General features: G+C 37.1%; 2 protein-coding genes across 11 annotated transcripts in view; one reads left to right on the top strand and one right to left on the bottom strand.

The window, feature by feature from the left end:
* The window catches only part of LOC131438203 (uncharacterized), a 193665-nt gene that overhangs the window by 46335 nt on the left and 126388 nt on the right, over window positions 1-20942 (top strand). The gene's annotated exons all lie outside the window — the stretch shown is intronic.
* LOC131438204 (phospholipase A1) overlaps window positions 1-20942 on the bottom strand; it is an 89877-nt gene that overhangs the window by 5884 nt on the left and 63051 nt on the right. For all 8 annotated transcript variants that reach the window (XM_058608069.1, XM_058608063.1, XM_058608064.1 and 5 more), the window contains exons 3-5: window positions 14392-14491; window positions 14055-14212; window positions 13598-13852 (exon numbers count right to left, since the gene is read on the bottom strand). In XM_058608069.1, coding sequence (XP_058464052.1) covers window positions 13598-13852; window positions 14055-14212; window positions 14392-14491 — 513 coding nt within the window. The remainder of the gene's footprint in view (window positions 1-13597; window positions 13853-14054; window positions 14213-14391; window positions 14492-20942) is intronic.

Here is a 20942-nt window from a genome sequence, read left to right on the forward strand (position 1 = left end):
AGCTGTCAATGTCATTTACGTAAAAATTATAGAGGAGCGGACTGAGGCATGAGCCTTGCGGGAGACCCATGTAACTATTTCTGAGTGTTGCCAAATCGCCATGTGAAAAATGCATGTGTTTCTCTGACAAAAGGTTGTGCAAATAATTATTTATAACCGCTGGGAGTCCATTTTGGTGAAGCTTGTCTGAAAGAACATCAATGGAAACTGAATCAAATGCTCCTTTAATGTCTAAAAATACAGATGCCATTTGTTGCTTTTGAACGAAGGCAATTTGGATGTCAGACGAAAGTAATGCAAGGCAATCATTCGTCCCTTTATTTCTACGGAAGCCAAACTGAGTATCTGACAACAAACCGTTCGTCTCGACCCAAGTGTCGAGACGTCGTAGAATAATTTTTTCGAACAATTTTCTGATGCAGGACAACATCGCAATGGGTCTATATGAGTTGTGATTGGAAGCTGGTTTCCCCGGTTTTTGAATGGCGATAACTTTCACTTGTCTCCAGTCAGGTGGAACAATATTTTGCTCAAGAAACTTGTTGAACAATTCCAACAAACGTCTTTTTGCGAGGTTGGGCAGATTCTTCACCAAGTTGAATTTAATTCTGTCCAACCCTGGAGCGTTATTGTTACAAGACAAGAGTGCTATAGAAAATTCCATCATTGAAAATGGGTTATTAATAAAACCATTATTTGGAGGAGATTCCCGTATAATGCTCTGCGTAGGAACAGAATCTGGGCAAACTTTCCTAGCAAAGTCAAATATCCATCGGTTCGAGTATTCATCACTCTCATTGCCCACGGTACGATTCCTCATTCGTCTGGCCGTGTTCCAAAGAGTGCTCATTGAGGTATCTCTTGACAAACCTTCGACAAAATGTCTCCAATAGCTACCTTTTTTGGCTCGAAGTATGCTCTTGTACTTGGTTTCTAAAACCATAAGTTTTTCAAAATTCTGAGGAGTTCCTCCTCCCCGTTTTAGAAACGTCTTGCAAGCATTTTGTTTTGCGAGTTTAGCCTCTGAGCACTCTTTGTCCCACCAGGGGTTGGAAGGCCTTCTGTTAGTCGTTGGCCCAGGAAAGCGTTTAGTTTGGGATTGTTCTGCTGCCTCCAGAATCGAACAAATGAGGAAGTCATATTCTTCAAGTGGAGGGAGCTCTTCCATTGAATTCAAAATACTAGAGATACTACTTTGGTATTTAATCCAGTCGATATTTTTTGTCAAATCATATGGAATACTAGCGGAAGTAGCAATGCAATTGCTACTGCTAATTGAGATGATGATTGGTAAATGATCGCTACCGTGTAAATCAGGCAGTATTTTCCAGGTGCAATCTAGTCGAATTGATGTTGAGCAAAGAGATAGATCTAATGCACTTGGGCGTGCCGGAGGTTTTGGGATCCGTGTCATGCTACCCATATTTAATACCGTCATGCTAAAATTGTCACAAATGTTTTGTATTAAAGATGATCTGCTATCATTGTAAACGGAACCCCACATAATACCGTGCGAATTTAAATCCCCCAGAATCAATCGTGGTGCAGGATGGGCTTCAACCATTTCATTAAGCTGTTGCTGTCCAACTTGTGCTTTTGGAGGAATATAAACCGAAGCTATGCAAATATCTTTGCCTTTAATGTTTATTTGGCAAGCAACAACTTCTATACTAGAAGTTGAAGGGATGTTTAATCTATAAAAGGAATAGCATTTCTTAATTCCCAAAAGCACTCCACCATACGGAGAGTCTCTATCGAGACGTATAATGTTAAAATCATTAAAATTTAAAGCTATGTTTGAAGTAAGCCATGTTTCGCATAAAGCAAATACATCACATTTTTGACTATGCAATAATATTTTAAATGAATCAAGTTTTGGCATGATGCTTCGACAATTCCACTGCAGGACAGTGATTGTATCATTTGCGACGGGTGATAAATTATCCATCAAAAGATACAAAACCTGAGACAATTGGCCATTGAGCTGATAACTGCTTCAAAAAGGTTCTAGCTATTGGAAGGAATGCCATTATGAGGGTCTTTAAGGGTTCAGATATATTGAATGCTGAGAAAATCCATTCAACAATTTCCGAAAACTTCAGTAATCCTGTTGGTGGCTGTGAAATGGAGCCCACTGGATTATTATCTTTTTCTGTACTAGATCCTGGATTGGTTTGTGAATTTGACAAACCAGGAGGCACAGTCTTTGGTTTTGACTTTTTTTGTTTAACACGGGGATCTTTTTTTGAAGATGAAATTTTAGGTGTCTTTTTTGGTAATTTGGAGGAAGACTTCTTTCTCTTAACTGACCCTTGGGTAGTGATAAACGAATTACCTTCACTATTTTCGTCAGAGTCAGAGTCCTCTGGTTCCTCTAGATTTGAAAACCCGTTTTCGGTTTCCAAAAGAGGGACATCAATGACCGTTTTAAGCATTTCTGCATATGTGCGCTTAGACCGTGCTTTTAAAGAAAGCTTAATTTTGTCTTTGTGCACTTTAAATGCAGTGCATACTGAAATATCATCATGAGGACTATTCCCACAATAAATACATTTTTCAATTTCCTTGTTGCAATCATTATCTTTATGAGGCCCTTCACACTTAATACATTTTGGTTTATTACTACAGTAAGTAGCTGTGTGGCCGAATTTTTTGCAGTTCGTGCAATTCATTACATTTGGAACAAAAAGCCGAACAGGGAGGCGAATTTTATCGACATAGACATGGGACGGCAACGCAGACCCGGCAAATGTCACTCGAAACGAGTCTGATGGGCGATAAACTTTTTTTTCCTCTTCATGAACTACTGAGTACAGTTGTTTGCACTCCAGTATTTTCACACCCTCAAGCATAGAGTTCTTGAAACGACCAACACCATGCTTGAGTAAATCATCTACCGAAAGACTCGCTTCGGTAACAACACCGTCAATTTCGACATCTTTGGAGGGTATGTAAACTTTATACTCTTTATTGAAATGTTCCGAAGAGACAATATCATTCGCGTGTTTCAAATTATTTACCACAACACGAATTTTATCGTTATTTACTTTTATGATCTCTTTGATTGAAGAGTATCGTGATGTCAAACCTTTATTAATTTGAAAAATGTTTAATGGCTTTGATATACGTCTAAAAAAGACTATCCAAGGCCCAGAAGAGCTCTCCTGATATTTTTTCGTTCGTGGGGGTATCGGATTCATGCTAGGATTTACGTCCATTAAAATTTTTAACTAAACTTTAAAATAAAATTTGAAACCAACACTACACAGTACTCAATCAAAAGGAAAAGAAAAAACTTCTACCTTGAAATTGTTGTCTATCTCCGTTGCACTGCCGTGTAGATCCTCGTTGCTCTAGATGTTCTTGTTGGATGTATCTGGACGTTGATACAATGCTGAAGCTCACTGTAGCGATAGAATATGATGTGATGCTACTGCTACCTGACATCCAGCACCACTCGATTTCCGATTTACTTTTGTCTTCGCCAGCTGCAACCAGCGCAGGTCACCGGTGTATACCTGCGTGTTGTATGGCAGTGGAAAGACCGAGTTGTCTTGTCTCCTTCTTCCTAGTGCTCCGCACCGATATGCTTCTGCACCGAAGTGCCTTCGCACCGGTGTGCCTTTGCACTCTCCTGCTTCTATGTGCCTTTGCACTCTTCCTCTTCGATGTGCCTTTGCACTCTCCTGCTCAGCACTTGTGGCTGTATATTGCGCCCTGGGTAGAGTTTGGGAAACGCCCTTTGTTGTTTCCTTCACCAGCTTGGCCCAGCACTAGGGCTCTCTTATGCAGCACGACTATACGTTTTAACGGCTGCTGCCAACAGGTTTCTACCTGTAGTTCAACCGTTGTCGTATTTAACGCGTGTAAACCAACCAGCGTTATTAAACTGTACGCTTCTATACACAACCTTCTCGGTTGAACGGCTATTACTGAATGAACGGGCGTCATTGTTTATGCTCAAATATGTCGTTCTCAGAATACGTAAATTCAATCGATTTTTGCTAAGTGTGTATAACCGAAACAATAAAAAAACCTTAATACTCAACAATATTCGATTCATGTTTTCAATCTGGTTTAAAGACTGTCCCAGAAAGTATGGAGGCACTTTGATTTCGATGTAAATAATTCACAAGTGTTAGATATTCTAATTTTATTCGATATACTTATAATATTAGGCTACAACAACAGAATATTTTTCTCAACATTTGCTACTTAGCCATTGTAGACTAGCTGGCGCACCTTCTTGCGAACGTTCCTCATTAAATTCCGTACAGACTTCTTGCCGACAAGTTTTAACACTTTTTTCCAATCTTTTTCGAACTGTGCCTTCGTTAATGCCCAAAATTCCCCAATTGGTCGAAGTTGTGGGCAATTTGGTGGATTCATGTCTTTTGGGACGAAAGTGACATTTTTGGTTCTATCGTTGATTTCGAGTAGTGGCAAGAAGCAAGATCTGGCCAGAAGACAACAGAATCCTTGTGGTTTCGAATCATGGCTAGAAGTCGTTTTTGTAAACATTCCTTGATGTATATTTCGCTGTTCATTGAAGCAGTGAACATAAACGGTTTCGAAATCTTACTGCAGCTACAAATTGCTTGCCAGACTATAGCTTTCTTACCAAATTTTTCGACTTCAATCGATGTCTCGGACTGGTTTAACACTTGCCTTTCTCGCACCGTATAATATTGTGGTCCCGGCAAGGATTTGTAATCGAGTTTCACGTAAGTTTCGTCGTCCATGATTATGCAGTTCAAATTTCCAGCAAGAATCGTACTGTACAGCTTTCGAACCCTCGGCCTGATCGATGCTTCTTGTTTCGGACTACGTTTTGGTTGTTTCTGCTTCTAATAGGTTCGAAGATTCAAACGTTCTTTAGCACGAAGAACATTTGACTTCGAAGTGCCCACTTTTTTGGCCACATCCCGAACTGAAACCTCCTTCTTTTGCTCGAACGCCTTCAGTATACGTTTATCCAATTGAGGGTTAGCAGGAACTTTTTTTCGACCTGTTTTCGATTTATCCTCAAAGGTGTTATCCTCGCCGAACTTCCTGATTGCATTTCGTACGGCTTTTTCACTTACTCCTTCCATTTTTGCTATCTTTCTCAGTGACAGTCCGCGTTCTGTGCACCATTTGTACACAATTTTTCGACGTTGTTCTGTTGAAAGTTCACGCATTTCGAAACAAACTAATGAAAACGAATAAACAACTGCACAAATGGTTAGAGGAGAGTGTAAACAATAGGACGCAGCTATAAAAATTGACAGATTCTGAACCATTGCGAAATGGCTGCGGTTTTTGGTTGCGTCCATACTTTCTGGGGCAGTCTTTATCAGACATGTTGGCATTTTGTCGAAGCGTTTCCAAAATAACCGACGTTTAACAACAAAAGTTTAGTGAAGGAATACATTTCAGATAACTGAACAATTTTTGAATGACTGTATGACTGTCACTTCCGATTCCTGAGATTATACTGACAAAACGAGTTTGTCTAGAGAAAATGTGCTATTCGCACAATTTTCCCAGAAATTGACCAATGTTCAATCTCATTATGATCAATCTGAATTAATTTGTGTCAAAAATCAGTCCAAATTCGTGTCAGAGATTATCATAATGAGAAAAATATGTTTCAATGAGATTATTTAAATGACAAGCGAAAGGCGTTCTCACACCATTAGGTGGATTAAGAAGATGGAGTTTTTTTTTATTTTCACTAAATTCTTACTTTTACTAAATTCAGGAGTAAGCTCCAAGAACTATATTTCCGAAAATATTCAAAGTCCGATTTTAGAATACTGCAATTATGTTTTCAGAACACATATCTATCGACTAATGACTGCGGACAGTACGTTTAAGACGTAAGTTTTTGAATCAAATTTCCTTTGAAACGGTGATGAATATCGAAAAATCCACCTGACAATGTCTTTGGAATTCAGTTGAGAATATTCTGTGAAATTTTTAAAATGATTCATTGAGTCTACCGGATTGAACAACTGCTGAAATTGCCCCGCTTGGAATGACATACCTCTACACCCAAACCTCCGTTTACGAACACTTCTTACGTAACTCTTTTTACGGACCAAATTCTAAATAACGTAATCTTTTTTTATGAACCAAATCTCAAATAACGTAAACTTTATTTACAAACTTACTTCGTAAAATGAGGTTTTGGCATACAATTAAAACGATTTCCGGTTCATTTATTTTCCATAGAAATTACTATGGGGACGGCTTTAAAGAGTAGAATTCGGAAGATGATGTTTAAGGTATTTTGGAAATCCAAGATGGCGACTTACGGTAGATTGATATTCCTTGAAAACCCTTACAATATGGGTATTTTCGGAATGGGATTGAAGAGTAGAAAACGATGTTTGAGGTGGTTCAGAAATCCATGATGACGACTTCCGGTTTCTTGATATTCCTTAAAAACCCTTACAACATGGGTATTTTTGGAACGGATGTGAAGAGTAAGTGCAAGAAAATTATGCTTGGGTTCTTTTCAAAATCCAAGATGGAGGCTTCCGGTTTGTTGACATTCCATAAAAACCCTTAGAATATGGGTATTTTCGGAACGATATTGATTATTATATGCCGGAAATTGATGTATGAGATGATTCTGAAATCCAAGACGGCGACTTCCGGTTTCTTGATATTCCTTAAAACCACTTAAAATATGAGTATTTTCGGAACGGGATTAATGAGTAATGTCGGAAAACGATGTTTGAGCTGGTTCTAAAATCGACTTCTGGTTTATCGATATTTCTTGAAAACCTGACAATATGGGTCGTCAAATGGTTAGATAACTATGTCCTTACAAGTTCCTATCTCATTCCTCCCCAAGAGTCTATGATGACATTTGTTCAATAGAACGGCGTCGACTGGGTGCTATCGCCTTCTGCGTTAGTAGCAGAATGAGAGGGTACGAAATGGCTTGTAGGTTGAAGCCCATTCTAAAAAGAAATACTTATCATAGTATATTGCAACATGTGGCTCTGTTGTTTGTTGCATTATTTGTTATATAGGGAATTGAATTATATTACATTGTAAAATATATTGTTGTTATTATTATTATAATCATTATTATTGTTATTATTATTAATATTATTATTATATGTTATATCACAGAGAACAGATACCCAACAGATATTCATACGTGCAAGGTCCTGTGCAACGGTGATTTTCAACGGATTTTCACTTGTATGCTTTACACAGATTTTTAAAAAAGTTTGTACTAGCTTGGATGTCTGTCCTCAGTAGTTATATTATATTATATCATGTTATATTGAACTATATTATATTATATTGTATTATATTATATTGTAGTATACTGTATTGCATTATATTATGTTATATTGTGTTGTAGATTATAATATATTCTAATATATTATACTATATTATATTATATTATATTGTATTATGATCAAGTATATCGACAACGGGGAGGGGCTAGGAGTACATCAGGGTATCTTACAAGTTAATGACTGGATGATGGAGTGGATTACCAACCTGAGTCACGCGTGGGAAGCTTTGTGTTTCTCCCTGAAGGTCTGAAATGAGTAAGACGCACCCTTCTAACAAACAAACCATCAGGCGGGTTTAAGCTGGTACAGCAAAATTCTTTATTATATGGCCATATGTTCTAGCTGGAAGGCGCCGGATCCTCAAAACCCATTTTGGCCTTCTTAACAGTAATTATATGAAAGCTATCTGATAAACAAATTCGGAGCTACTGTAAGTCTACCCGCATACACTGGTAATGCCTTGAACTGAATGTGGCTTCACACATACATACACATATATACATACAATAACCAGTTCAGGGAACACGATAATAACTTTCAAGGAATATCAATAAACTTATAAACTTAATATCTTGGATTTCTAAACAACCCCAAACATTGTTTTCTGGGACGTATTTTTCAAATCCGTTCCAAAAATACCCATGTTAGAACTTTCAAGGAATATTAGTAAACCGGAAGTCGCCATCTTGGAATACAGAACCACCTTAATCATCGTTTTCCGACATCTCGTCGTCATTTCCATTCCGAAAATATCCATATTTTAAGAGGTTTGAAGAAATATCAAGAAATCGACAGTCGCCATCCTGGATTTCAGAGCCCCCTCAAGCCTTGTTTTCCAACATCTACTTATCAATCTCGTTCCGAAAATACTAATTTTCTAAGTGTTTTTAGGGAATATAAAAAAACCGGAATCCGCCATATTTTATTTTGAAACGATCCCAAACATCATTTTTCGCAGTTACTCTTCACATCCGTTCCGAAAATAGCCATATGATTCCACCTTCATTACACAAAACTTTTTTCATCAACCAAATCTCAAATAACGTAAACTTTTTACGAGCTACCTCTTTTTATGAACCCCCGTTTAGTTCGTAAATGGAGATTTCGGTGTTCTGGTTCATCGAGTATCTCGACTTATAAGGCTTATATCATAAATCTACCGTGATTTTGTTAAATTCTGGAGGCCGCAGAACAAGCACAAACCAAACGACTTCTTGGTCCATCGTCTAACAGAAGGCCTCCAAACCCTTGGTGGGACAAAGAGTGCTCAGATGCTAAACACGCGAAACAAAATGCTTTCAAGACGTTTTTAAAACTCCGCCATATTAGAAACCAAGTATAAGAGCATACTTCGAGACAAAAAATGTAGCTATTGGAGACATTTTGTCGAAGGTTTGTCAAGAGAAACCTCAACGAGCAGTATTTGGAATACGGCCAGACGAATGAGGAATCGTAACATAGGAAATGATAGTGAGGAATACTCGAACCGATGGATATTTGATTTTGCGAGGAAAGTTTGTCCAGTTTCTGTTCCAACGCATAGCATTATTAGGGAGTCTTCTCCAAATAATGATTCCATTGATAGCCCCTTTTCAATGATGGAATTATCCATAGCACTCATGTCTTGTAACAATAACGCTCCTGGATTGGACAGAATTAAATTCAACTTGGTGAAGAATCTGCCCGACCTCGCAAAAAGACATTTGTTGGAATTGTTCAACAAGTTTCTTGAGCAAAATATTGTCCCACCTGACTGGAGGCAAGTGAAAGTTATCGTCATTCAAAAGCCGGGGAAACCAGCTTCCAATCACAACTCATATATACCCATTGCAATGTTGTCCTGCATTAGAAAATTGTTCGAATAAATTATTCTTCGCCGTCTCGACACGGTTTGTTGACAGATACTCAGTTTGGCTTCCGCTAACCTGTTGATCTGCAAATACCATTGCAAGGTACCTTAGATAACTTGTCCGTTTGGGCTGTTCATCTGGGTATCAAATTCTCTGCGGAGAAAACAGAGCTGGTCGTCTTTTCAAGAAAGCATGATCGCGCGCAGCTTCAGCTTCATATGATGGGAAGAATGATCCAACAGGTTTTGACTTTCAAATACCTCGGGGTGTGGTTTGATTCCAAATGCACGTGGGGAGGACACATTAGGTTCCTGATAACAAAAGGTCCACAAAGACTAAATTTTCTTCGAACAATAACAGGATCTTGGTGGGGTGCTCATCCGGAAGATCTAATAAAATTGTATCAGACAATGATACTTTCAGTGATGGAATATGGATGGCTTTGCTTTTGTTCCGCTGCCAACTCTCATATTATCAAACTGGGACGAATTCAGTATCGTTGTTTGCAAATTGCTTTAGGCTGCATGCATTCGACACATACAATGAGTCTTGAAGTTCTGGCGGAAGTTCTTCCATTGAAAGATCGTTTTGGGAGCTTTCATCGCGACTGCTAATAAGATGTGAGGTACTGAATTCCCTGCACGGAACGACCGAAATTAGCTCTGCGCCTAATTCGTATTACTGTTTTTGAATTAGTTGATTTTAACAACAAAATTTCCAAAATAACTATAAAATTAGTTGAAATTTAGAATTTACTGTGCTGAAAAAAACTCTTATTTTTAGAGAAAGTGTTTAGTTGGCGAATATTTTGGACACAAACCAGCAATATTTCAATCCAACACGAAATTCTCATTGACAACTAATTTCGTTATTAAAATCAGAAACTTTGATTCTATTTATCTATCACCGTCATTACTGAAGGACAGCAGTGTCAAAGCAAAACAATCCATTAAAAAGCTAAAAGGGACAGTCTTGTTGAAACTGCTCGCAAATTGTTTAGATGTTTTTCGCATGTGCTACGATATATCCCTATATAATTTTCTAAACCGATATGTAAAAATGACGTAAACTGTTAGTGGAAAGTGTATTTATTCAGAATTTGTGCGCAGTTAAAGCGATTGTGGGTAATAATGTTTTTACGCGAAACAGTGAAGTGAGTTTCGAATGTTGCACTCTAATTGTACACGTCAAATGATGTTTTTTTGTATCTTCTCATTCCGGGCTACGCCGTCCGGTGTACTACTTGTATTCGGTTTTTGTTTTCCGAGTGCTCAAAGTTTTCAATGAGAGAGTCGATTTCGCGAAGTCGAAAGAAGAAAACAGCGATTTAGAAGTAAAATTTTCAAAAAGAAGTTTATGTTTCGCTTATGTCTTTTTCTCCAATACAACATCGTATTTATACCTGCAAATATAGAAAAGATAACCGCGACTGAAATTTTTTTCGGTAGTAGTGTGCCATCTAGTGGCTAGTAGTCATTAACGTGTTAACGAGCGCCATATAGCTGCTAATTGCAGAAACCAATTCAACCATTTATGTTGGTTGAAAACAACGTTTTATTTCTCTAATTCAACTAAAAAATTAGTTGAATGGATATGAAGCGTGCCTTAACTAAGAAATGACAGCACGTTTAATTGGTGAATTCAACTAAAAAAATAGCCATTTCAACAAATATTTTATTATTATTAAGAAAATTAGAATTAAAAAATCTAAATTCGCAAAAGTAAGATTTTTTTAGTTGTCTCAAAAAATAACTAACTAAAATCAGAAAATCAACTAATTTTTTCGCCAAAATGCTAATTTCGGTCTTTCCGTGTGGTTATTAGTAACTTCGAAAAATTAGTCGAGCATCAATTTCAAACAAGATTTAAGACAGTATATTTTAACTATATGTCACAGGAAATCAATCCTTCAAGATATATTCCTATCCGTGACAGTCTCCTAAATGTCGCTGACTCAACTTTATTTTTTGACACATCCATGCAGCGCGAAGTGCATGGAATCCCGGAACACCTACGCTCGATGGACATCCCAAAAATATTTACAAGGAAGTTTAGGCATATTGACTCTGAGAAAATGTTTGTCACGGACGGATCACGAATTGAAGAGGCTACTGGGTTTCGTATATTCAACAATAATGTTTCGGTTTCATTCAGGCTTCAAGAACCTGCATCTGTTTATATAGCAGAATTAGCAGCAGTTCATTATAGTTTGAGTGTAATCGTCACATTAGCTCCAAACCATTACTTTCTATTCACAGATAGTGCATAGAAACGTCATATTGAATAATAATTATCAAATCACAATAGTTTGGGTCCCGGCTCATTGCTCCATTCCAGGCAATGAAAGAGACGATATTTTAGCCAAACGTGGTGCTATTGATGGTGAAATTTATGAGAGACCGATTACTTTCAACGAATTCTATAGTGCATCCCGCCAAAGTCTACCGTAACGAAGTGTAGATAATATAGTTTAGGTACAACTGGTACATAAAACATATATGTCGTCGCGATCAAAATTAAGTGTTATATTTTTCTGTCAAACACTGCTTTAATTTCTTCATTGCGTTGGGAAAATGGAGAGAAATGGAATCGACTCAACAAGGTTCTTAAACCCACCGACGCAAAAGGAATTGAAGGAACGCCGTGGTCGATTCAGAATCTATACGTCACCCACTGTCTCAGGCCTTAAAGCAAGTTAAAAACTAATTTGCCATATCAAAGTTTCAAGTTCTCGCATCGAAGGTTGTTCTGCCTAAAAACAATTGCAGTTTTTCATGCTGGCGACAGGGCCGGTAGCTTTTTTTCACTATATTTTGTTTTTGTCATCCCGGCCGTAAACGATTATGTTGTGTTGACGGTTTCGAATGAGATGTGAAAGCGAACTGAACAAAAATTGCTTTATGATTCCGAATGAAATCTTGTGGTTGTGGGCTTATTTTTGCTTGAACTTTCCAAACAAGTGTGTAGAATTGATTCAGTCATCTCAAACACTTTGTATTTATTCACACTTAGAAACATTTTCTCCTCTAATTATAAAAGGTGATTTTTTTGAGGTTAGGATTTTCATGCATTAGTATTTGCTCAGATTTTTTGAGGTTATGATTTTCATGCATTATTATTTGCTCAGTATGCTCTGACATTTCATCATGAATAGACTTACTAACGAGCAACGCTTGCAAATCAGTGAATGGGCCCTAGAAAAGTTGGCAGAAAATCCGCTTTTTTATCGACAAATTTTGTTCACCGATGAGGCTCATTTCTGGTTGAATGGCTACGTAAATAAGCAAAATTGCCGCATTTGGAGTGAAGAGCAACCAGAAGCCGTTCAAGAACTGCCCATGCATCCCGAAAAATGCACTGTTTGGTGTGGTTTGTACGCTGGTGGAATCATTGGACCGTATTTTTTCAAAGATGCTGTTGGACGCAACGTTACAGTGAGTGAATGGCGATCGCTATCGTTCGATGCTAACAAACTTTTTGTTGCCAAAAATGGAAGAACTGAACTTGGTTGACATGTGGTTTCAACAAGATGGCGCTACATGCCACACAGCTCGCGATTCTATGGCCATTTTGAGGGAAAACTTCGGAGAACAATTCATCTCAAGAAATGGACCGGTAAGTTGGCCACCAAGATCATGCGATTTGACGCCTTTAGACTATTTTTTGTGGGGCTACGTCAAGTCTAAAGTCTACAGAAATAAGCCAGTAACTATTCCAGCTTTGGAAGACAACATTTCCGAAGAAATTCGGGCTATTCCGGCCGAAATGCTCGAAAAAGTTGCCCAAAATTGGACTTTCCGAATGGACCACCTAAGACGCAGCCGCGGTCAACATTTAAATGAAATTATCTTCAAAAAGTAAATGTCATGTACCAATCTAACGTTCAAAATAAAGAACCGATGAGATTTTGCAAATTTTATGCGTTTTATTGTTTAAAAAAGTTCTCAAGCTCTTAAAAAATCACCCTGTACTATTGTCTTCTACTTGAGAGAGCCTAAATAATAAAACAACTTCCTACAACTTGGAAATCTCCTGGAAAAGAATAAACGATTACTGGTTCACGTACTTCCGATATTATCGACTACAGTGCCAAGCTACGTTAGAAAAAATGTTGTGCGCCTTGATCAATTCGTCATGCAACCATTATTATTTCTGTTCAACAAACAAGTTCCAAACGTGACGTTGCGTGATTGACAACACAAACAAACGATTTTCCTCTCTATTGATCATCCAGACTATCAATTTCGACCAGATGAGTAACAAGAGGAAACATTTAAAATTAATTGTTTTTCTGGGTTTCCCCAGAAAAGAGGTTCATTCGTATCCAGCTGCAGACCAACTTTAGAGAAGAATCAATCAATATTTTTTACAGTCGACTAGTTGTAAAACTACCGATATAGGTAGAATAGATATATATGTTTCGTATAGCATAATAAATCTTACCCGTTATTCGTGGCAGTTTCATGCCCCATTCGTTGAGAGTTTTCCCGGCAAACCCGGCCACTTCTGCTCCCAGGCTGAACCCAATCAGGTGGATCTGTTGCAGTGGAAAGTTGGATAGCACCAGGAAACGTATGAACCTGGCAATGTAGCGGCCAACACGTGGTCCATTCTGAACGGAATTGACGTACCACGGTAAGGCCGTCAGCGGGCTCCAATCGACCAGAATTACGTTATAATCGTGTGCGTCGAGAATTGCTAGTAGTGGAAAAAAGTGTAAAAAAAAGAAATCCAAGTGATCAACGACGTTGCTCGTAGTTCTAATATTAGGAATCTCAAATTAAAAACAGAGTAATTGATGGATGTTTCAGAGCCTTTAAAGAAAATAAACAGAACCAATCCAGCAGACTAATGATGATAAATGATGCTTTCATCATGCCACACAAAGCTCTCAACTTACCGTCCCGCATCTGTTTGCTACTTTCGCCCTCGCCGCCCGGTGCCCGTTCCGAGAAACCGTGCATATAGATTACCAACGGATTGGTTCTATTCAGGTGAGACTTCCTCAGATGTTTCTTGTCGGAAACATAGAGCACGTCTCCTTTGTCGCGGTTTTCTCTGTTGCAGAAGAATGAAAAATATCCAAACAAATAAGAGAAGAGAAAAAAAACACTAGTTTTATCTTTGTTGGCATCCGGTATCTAGATACTTCACAAAGAAAGTAGATATTTATGACTTTGTGAAAAGAGCGACTGCGACAACAAGTGCTCTTCATATGCATTAAGACGATGACTTACCTTGTGAAGAGGAAAAACTGAATGTCCTTTGGTTCCCGTATGGGGCAACAGTTTTCACAGTCTCCTCTGGGGGCCGGACTGTACATCAGTGGTAGACCGCCTGTGAACAAACGAACGATGTAGGATAATGGTTAGAAGGAATCTGTAAAAATGGAGCCATTTTGCTAAAATTATTATAACAAAAAACCATCTCGCTGTTTGTTATTTATGAATACTCAATGAGTTCAAAATTAGAAAACGAAGAAATAAAATATTTGCCGAACTACCAATTACGTTGATAAAATAATTCAATTAACACGTGATTTTTTTGAAGAACGAGCCTTTAAATGATCGATAAATCGATTTTATCAACATCTCTTATAAGGCTCGTTCCAATTAACTGAGAAATCAAAAACGAACGACAAACAATACTTTCCTTGACTTGAAACAATCCCAGACTCGAGTAGAACTTGGTTCTGGAACTGTCCACTGTAGCCCAGTTTAAACAGTTTCATTAAAACAATTATTCATTGAGCAAATTTATGACTTCCTCTCTTTTCTCAGTAATGGTTTGACCGATTTGTACAAACTCAGGTTAAATGAAATAGTCCTATATTGAATTCCGGAATTGCATCTGGATCCGACTCCCGGCTCCGGAATTACAAGGTGAAGATTGTTCAGTTATTCATACCGACACTAAAAGCGGCAAAGTAAAAAACGTAAAATAATTCCTAAACTTGCCTCAAAACTATTCCAATCGGTAGTCATTGTCAGTAGACGGCCAAACAAATTAATTTTCGACTTTCTTAGTTCCCGGTTTTCGATTAATGACCGAAGATTGTAGCCATAGACTGAAAAATTAATCCCAGTCCCTTTTCTCGAACCGTCTTCGATAATACCGGTTCCCGGATTCCGGGTTCGGAAGTATCTGCAATAGTAGGACTCACTGCGTTTTCTCAGAGATGGCCCAACCGATCTGAGTACTGTTTCACTCTGTAGGTTATACTTGTTTATAGATCAGTGGTTCCCAAACTTTACTGGTCAAATGCTCATTTTGAATATAATATTCGTTCTACTGCCCACCAGATAGAAAATAAATATCAAAATTCTCCGGCAATCGAATCATCATTTTTCATTTAACTAAAGATTAAAATATAAATTACACCAAGGTCTCTTTTTACTCGATTTTTTTTCGCACGGTCAGTACTGTCCTTCATGCAATGCGAGAATAAATCAGCTAACTATTGGTTAGAATTCGATCTTAGCATTTTTTCCTAAATGAGTACGCTTCGCGCCACGAAGCAGTTTTTTTTTGTGCTCGCACCCGAAAAGACCCAAGCTATCGCGGCGAAATACATGTAAAAGTTGAAACAGCTTGTGAGTAAGTGGGTGAATCGTTTTAAAGAGGTGAAAAATGTCAACGACTTTCCAAATCGCGGTTCGGTCGGTGTATCGTCGGAAAAAAATGAAACGGGTGATGCTACCAGCACTTCGTTAGTCCAACGTTCTAATTTGTATCAACGTATTATCGTTCTTTTGAAAACTAGTAATGCATTATGCAAAAGACATGAGCCATTTGGATTAATTCACCTACCAGACAATGCGTCTCCGAAGTGTTCTAATTTTAACTTGTCATCCAATGGGTTTTATCAACGATGACAAGACCATTTTTAGGATGGTTCTATGGATTTCAGTTTTTATTATGAAGTAACAGTTGAGTTTTAACAAAAACAAAACAAACAAATAATCAAATCTACGGTTTTTGGAATTATTAGTCCAATTTTCCACGACGTTTTGTTTTGCACGGTTTCCGCAATTAACACGGTTTTATTTTACACAGATTTTTTTAACACGGTACGTAACCCCCGTGTAAAAACAAACCTTAGTGTAGATAGAAATAGTACAAAATTCTTCCCAATCCCAACGCGTATCGATTGACTTTCATTGGTATTTTTCGACAATAAAAATGCCAAAGAAAGTCAATCGATACAGTGGAAACTAGCGACAATAAAAATAGTGTAACATAATCCCAACGTGGTGAAAATTAACTGTTAATTCAAGATCCTACCGATCAAACACTGGGTAAGCTAAATAGAACTCTATTGACTCTATAGACACAACGAAATTTAACATACAATTTCAGTCGTTCGCATCGCACGCGTATAGCTCTTGGCTCCTGGAAATTTTTTCTGGCTACCTAGAGTTTAATTGATTCAAGGCTTCAGTCTTTTTCAAGGCTACCTGAATCACTAACAGTCTTTTTAAAGACTAACAATTAGTCAGCCTTTCTCAAGGCTGTACAGAATATCACATTCTAATATAATCGGTCTTTGTTAAGACTAAGAAATTAATCAGCCTTTTTTAAGGCTAGCCATTCAAAGTATTAATCTTCGAACTAATCAGTCTTTATTAAGACTACCACAAAATCAGTATTTATCAAGACTTCTCCAAACTAGGAGTCTAATCGAAGACTAATTTAGCCTAGTTAATTTAATTTCAAATTTCATTCATTTCAAAAATGCCTGCGTCCAATCGAAAAGGCAACAAGTGTAAGGCTAAATACGGAATAAATCACAATCCGTTATTCAACATTTTTCTAATAACATTCACGATCTTATAGAATCTGAATGTAAAAATAAAAGACAACGGACGGATTTCCCTTCCGTTGATTCTATGCCGTCTAACCAGATTTACGAGATTCTTCCTGAATCCGATTGTAGCGACATGGAAGAAAATTCTTCAAAAATTCCCAAAATGGACGCTTGTCGTTCTGGGAAGAAACAACAATCTATGCCACCAGTGACGGTGATGATTTCCGACTTCAAAGAATTCCGTACTGTGCTTTCTACTTTTCTCCCGGAAGTAAAAGTCTCATTTCAAATCGGACGAAGAGGAGAATATCGAGTCTTGGTTGATGGATTGGAAGATTACGAACGTCTTATCCGATATTTGTCCGAGAAACTTCAAAAAATTTATTCATATGATATAAAATCAGACAGACCCTTCAAGGCTGTCGTGAAAGGCTTATCAAATGATCAAAGTACTGATGAAATTAAAAATGAACTAAAAGAATTGCTTGGTTTTGCCCCTTCCCAAGTAATACTTATGAGCAAAAGAGCGAATGGTACTTCTAAACCACGCTCTGGAATTTCCCATGAACTCTACCTAAAACACTTCAATCGAAGTGATGTAAACAATTTGAAAACTTAAGAAAAAGAACGTTTCATTTCCCACATTAAAATTAATTGGGAACATTATAAACGGCATAATCGTATAGCAAACTTAACGCAATGTCGTAGTTGCCATGGCTTCGGCCTTGGAACCAAAAATTGTCATATGGATATACGGTGTTTGAATTGTGGTAAATCGCATTCTGAAGACGTTTGTCCAATGAATGAAACCACTGATAGATTTTCATGTTCAAATTGCGATGAAAATCATAAATCCAATTATTTGAAATGTTCTGTCAGGGAAAAAAATTAAAACGCTCGTTCGCTTAGACAACAAGTCAAATCAACGACCTTTAATTTACAGAACATACCTGAAAATTTAAAAAAACGTTACAAATACCACGCCTAATTCTTGTAAGGCACTTATTTCTTCGAATTTAAAACAAAAAACAGGCACGCCTTCCAATACATTTTCTAACGAAAACAATTTATTGACAGGTAGATCGATCTCGTCATCATTTTCTTCTAATGACAGTCACGCTCCATTTTTTATAAATAGAAAATTTTTCCGAGGCCCGGAGACGCATGGTGGATTGGTTATTATTTTAGACAATTTCAAATACTGAACTTTTCCACAATTTTTAAAAATATGAAAACGAAGCTCTTCAATGTATCTAAGAATCATTTATTAACCAAATATGAAGTGAGCGTGTTTTTGTTAAAATGAAACGTTTATTTTGAATGAGAAAAAAAAGTCGAAATAGTGACCATCTTTCTGTCAATTTGTGGATACTCGAGAATCAGACATCCCATTTTCGACTTCTTCGAAGGAATTGATCAAATGCAATGAAAATCCATAGAATCATCCTACCTCGGTAAATATGACAATTAAAGAGTTGAAATTTTGGGAAGGTTGTCTCCAGTCCAAGCTCTTTCAAATATGGTATAACGGTATGAATTCGTTTTGGGGCAGAGTTCAGATTTTGTCAGATCCACAATTTTATTACCAAACGCTTTGTAATCAATTTAATTATCGAACAAATGAACGAACGATAAGCTATTGGAAATTCGGTATATATTTACAAAATCTAGAAAAAAAAATTCAAATAAGTACATTTTCTGTTACCGTTCAGCATTTTTTAATTTGGAGTAGTTAATACTTTTTTCATTAATTCATTATTTAATTTTTCATAATTATTTCATCCAAGTACAAAGCAAAACGTTCCAGTACTATGCTTCTGGAGATCCATTGCACTTTATCGTGAAGGAGGAGCTCGGAAAATTCAGTAGTAATTTCGATTAAGAATTCTACGAAATATGTGATAAGCTTCATTATTTCGACCGGAAATGACGACATTGACAACGCGGTTCGGTGAGAAGTTAGTACACGTTGTTAAGTCTATACAAGTCTATATTGGGGCCCAATACTCGTTAATCGATTTTAAGTACTTTTTTGTAAAATAATATCATATCATATACAAAGAGCCTTGGGCTATTTCCGGCTTCCTGTTCCTGAAATAGTGGTCATATACTCAAAAATGGAACTCACTCACATTTCGTAGAGGTCGTTTGACCGATATTCACAAATTTAGGTTCAAATAAAAGGCCAAAACTTCTGAGCTTCTGAACTTTGTGCGGATGCAAGTGTTTGAAATTTCATTTTAGCCATTTCTAATATTATTAGTATCTAAAATTTAAGCCGTCGTTTAAAGTACGATGGCCGAATCATATAAAATCTTATAAAATTGCCTAAATCAATACAGTTTGTAAGTCATGTTAACAGATGGTCATTGTAGGAACTAATAAACAAAATAAAAAAAAAGAAAAAAAAGTAACGAGCAGAATCCACAATGTGGATCATGAGATGTACACTGAAAATCATTTCTACCTACTTTGAGGAGATATCACTCATTGTCGAGCTCATCTATTCGCTACCCAAAATTAGGTAGTTTCTGCTCAAACTTGGAGTTGATTGGTAAAAAATACGTAGTGTGCTTTGTTATGGCATAATACTTGTACTAAACTTACATTTACCTAAATTTCGAGGTCACCAAACTCGTTACCCAAAATTGGGGAGATACACTATAGTTGATTTTGGGTAGGTTTAATTAATGAGGTAAATTGTACAGAAAAGAACATGTCATATTCAATACATTTTATAACGATAGAGTAAAAATTGTAATATACTCTAACTCTGTATTGTATGCTCTCTGGTTTATTGATTTTGTTATTAAGATAAATGAATGAGAATTTTATACAATTATAATTCAGTACAATATTTGAGTGGCAATATATTTGTATAAAATGGTTATGAAACTGGTACCACTGAAACCGATTTTGGCTTTACCATGGTAACCGTTTATGTTTCCGATAAATAATTAGGCGTCGTTGGTATGGATATGGATTTGTTGATAATCCGTTGGGACAATGTTAAATGATGAAGTACAAGAAAATTTCGATTCATTCTGTGAACGAGTGTTGTGAGAAAAGGTGGTGCAGAATACGACAGTCATTCGAACCGACTTTATTTACACCGGTTGCAGAAGTACCTGCAATAGCAAAATTGTTTCATTTTGTTGGTTGTTGGTTGTGCTAATTGATTTTTTTTTGGTTTTCCTTCAAGAAGCAATAAAATATAATTTCGAAGAATACCACATATATGAGAATGTGAGAATATGAATAATACGAGAAAGCCATCAATACACCACTAGGTGGATTAAAACAGGTTTTTTATTACTATCTGGTTTCTACACATTAGAAAATAATTGATCACGAAACCAACCCTCTTGGGGAAAACCACGTGTACTCACTCCTCACACTGGCACTAGAACGTTTTGCTTTGTGTTTGGATGAAATAAACAAGATTTCGGTTGTCATAGATTCTGTGGCAGATAACTTCTGCACAACAGTTTCAGAAAAAGTCAAATTTGTCTGTATAGTCAACACTGTGATCATATTGTCACAGATACTCTGCACACTTTGACTGCATACAGATGGACAGTCAAGCCGATTTCGACTGCTTGCAGACAACTGCGAACCGATTACACTATGATACAGTCAAACTGCACAAGTTTGTGCAGATAAACTGGCTAATGTAATGTACCTTAAGAGTGATTTCTTAAACCAAATAATAATCACATTCTCAAATTAAATGGCTTGGAATTGACATGGTCTGATCAAGCAAAATACTTAGGTTTAACGTATGACAAAAAACTCACTTTCAAGGATCACATTAAAGGAATCCATTTATCATCTTGTGTTGCCAGTTTCAACATTTTTCTAACTGATTTCGATTTGCACATTACCGGTTACTGAGGAGTAATTAAATTTGCGATACAGTTTTGATAGACAAGTGGCAGGTCGTGTCGTCGATTGCACCACTAGGTGGATTAAAACAGGTTT

The sequence above is a fragment of the Malaya genurostris genome, chromosome 3 (assembly GCF_030247185.1).
Source record: "Malaya genurostris strain Urasoe2022 chromosome 3, Malgen_1.1, whole genome shotgun sequence".
Taxonomy (NCBI): Eukaryota; Metazoa; Arthropoda; class Insecta; order Diptera; family Culicidae; genus Malaya; species Malaya genurostris.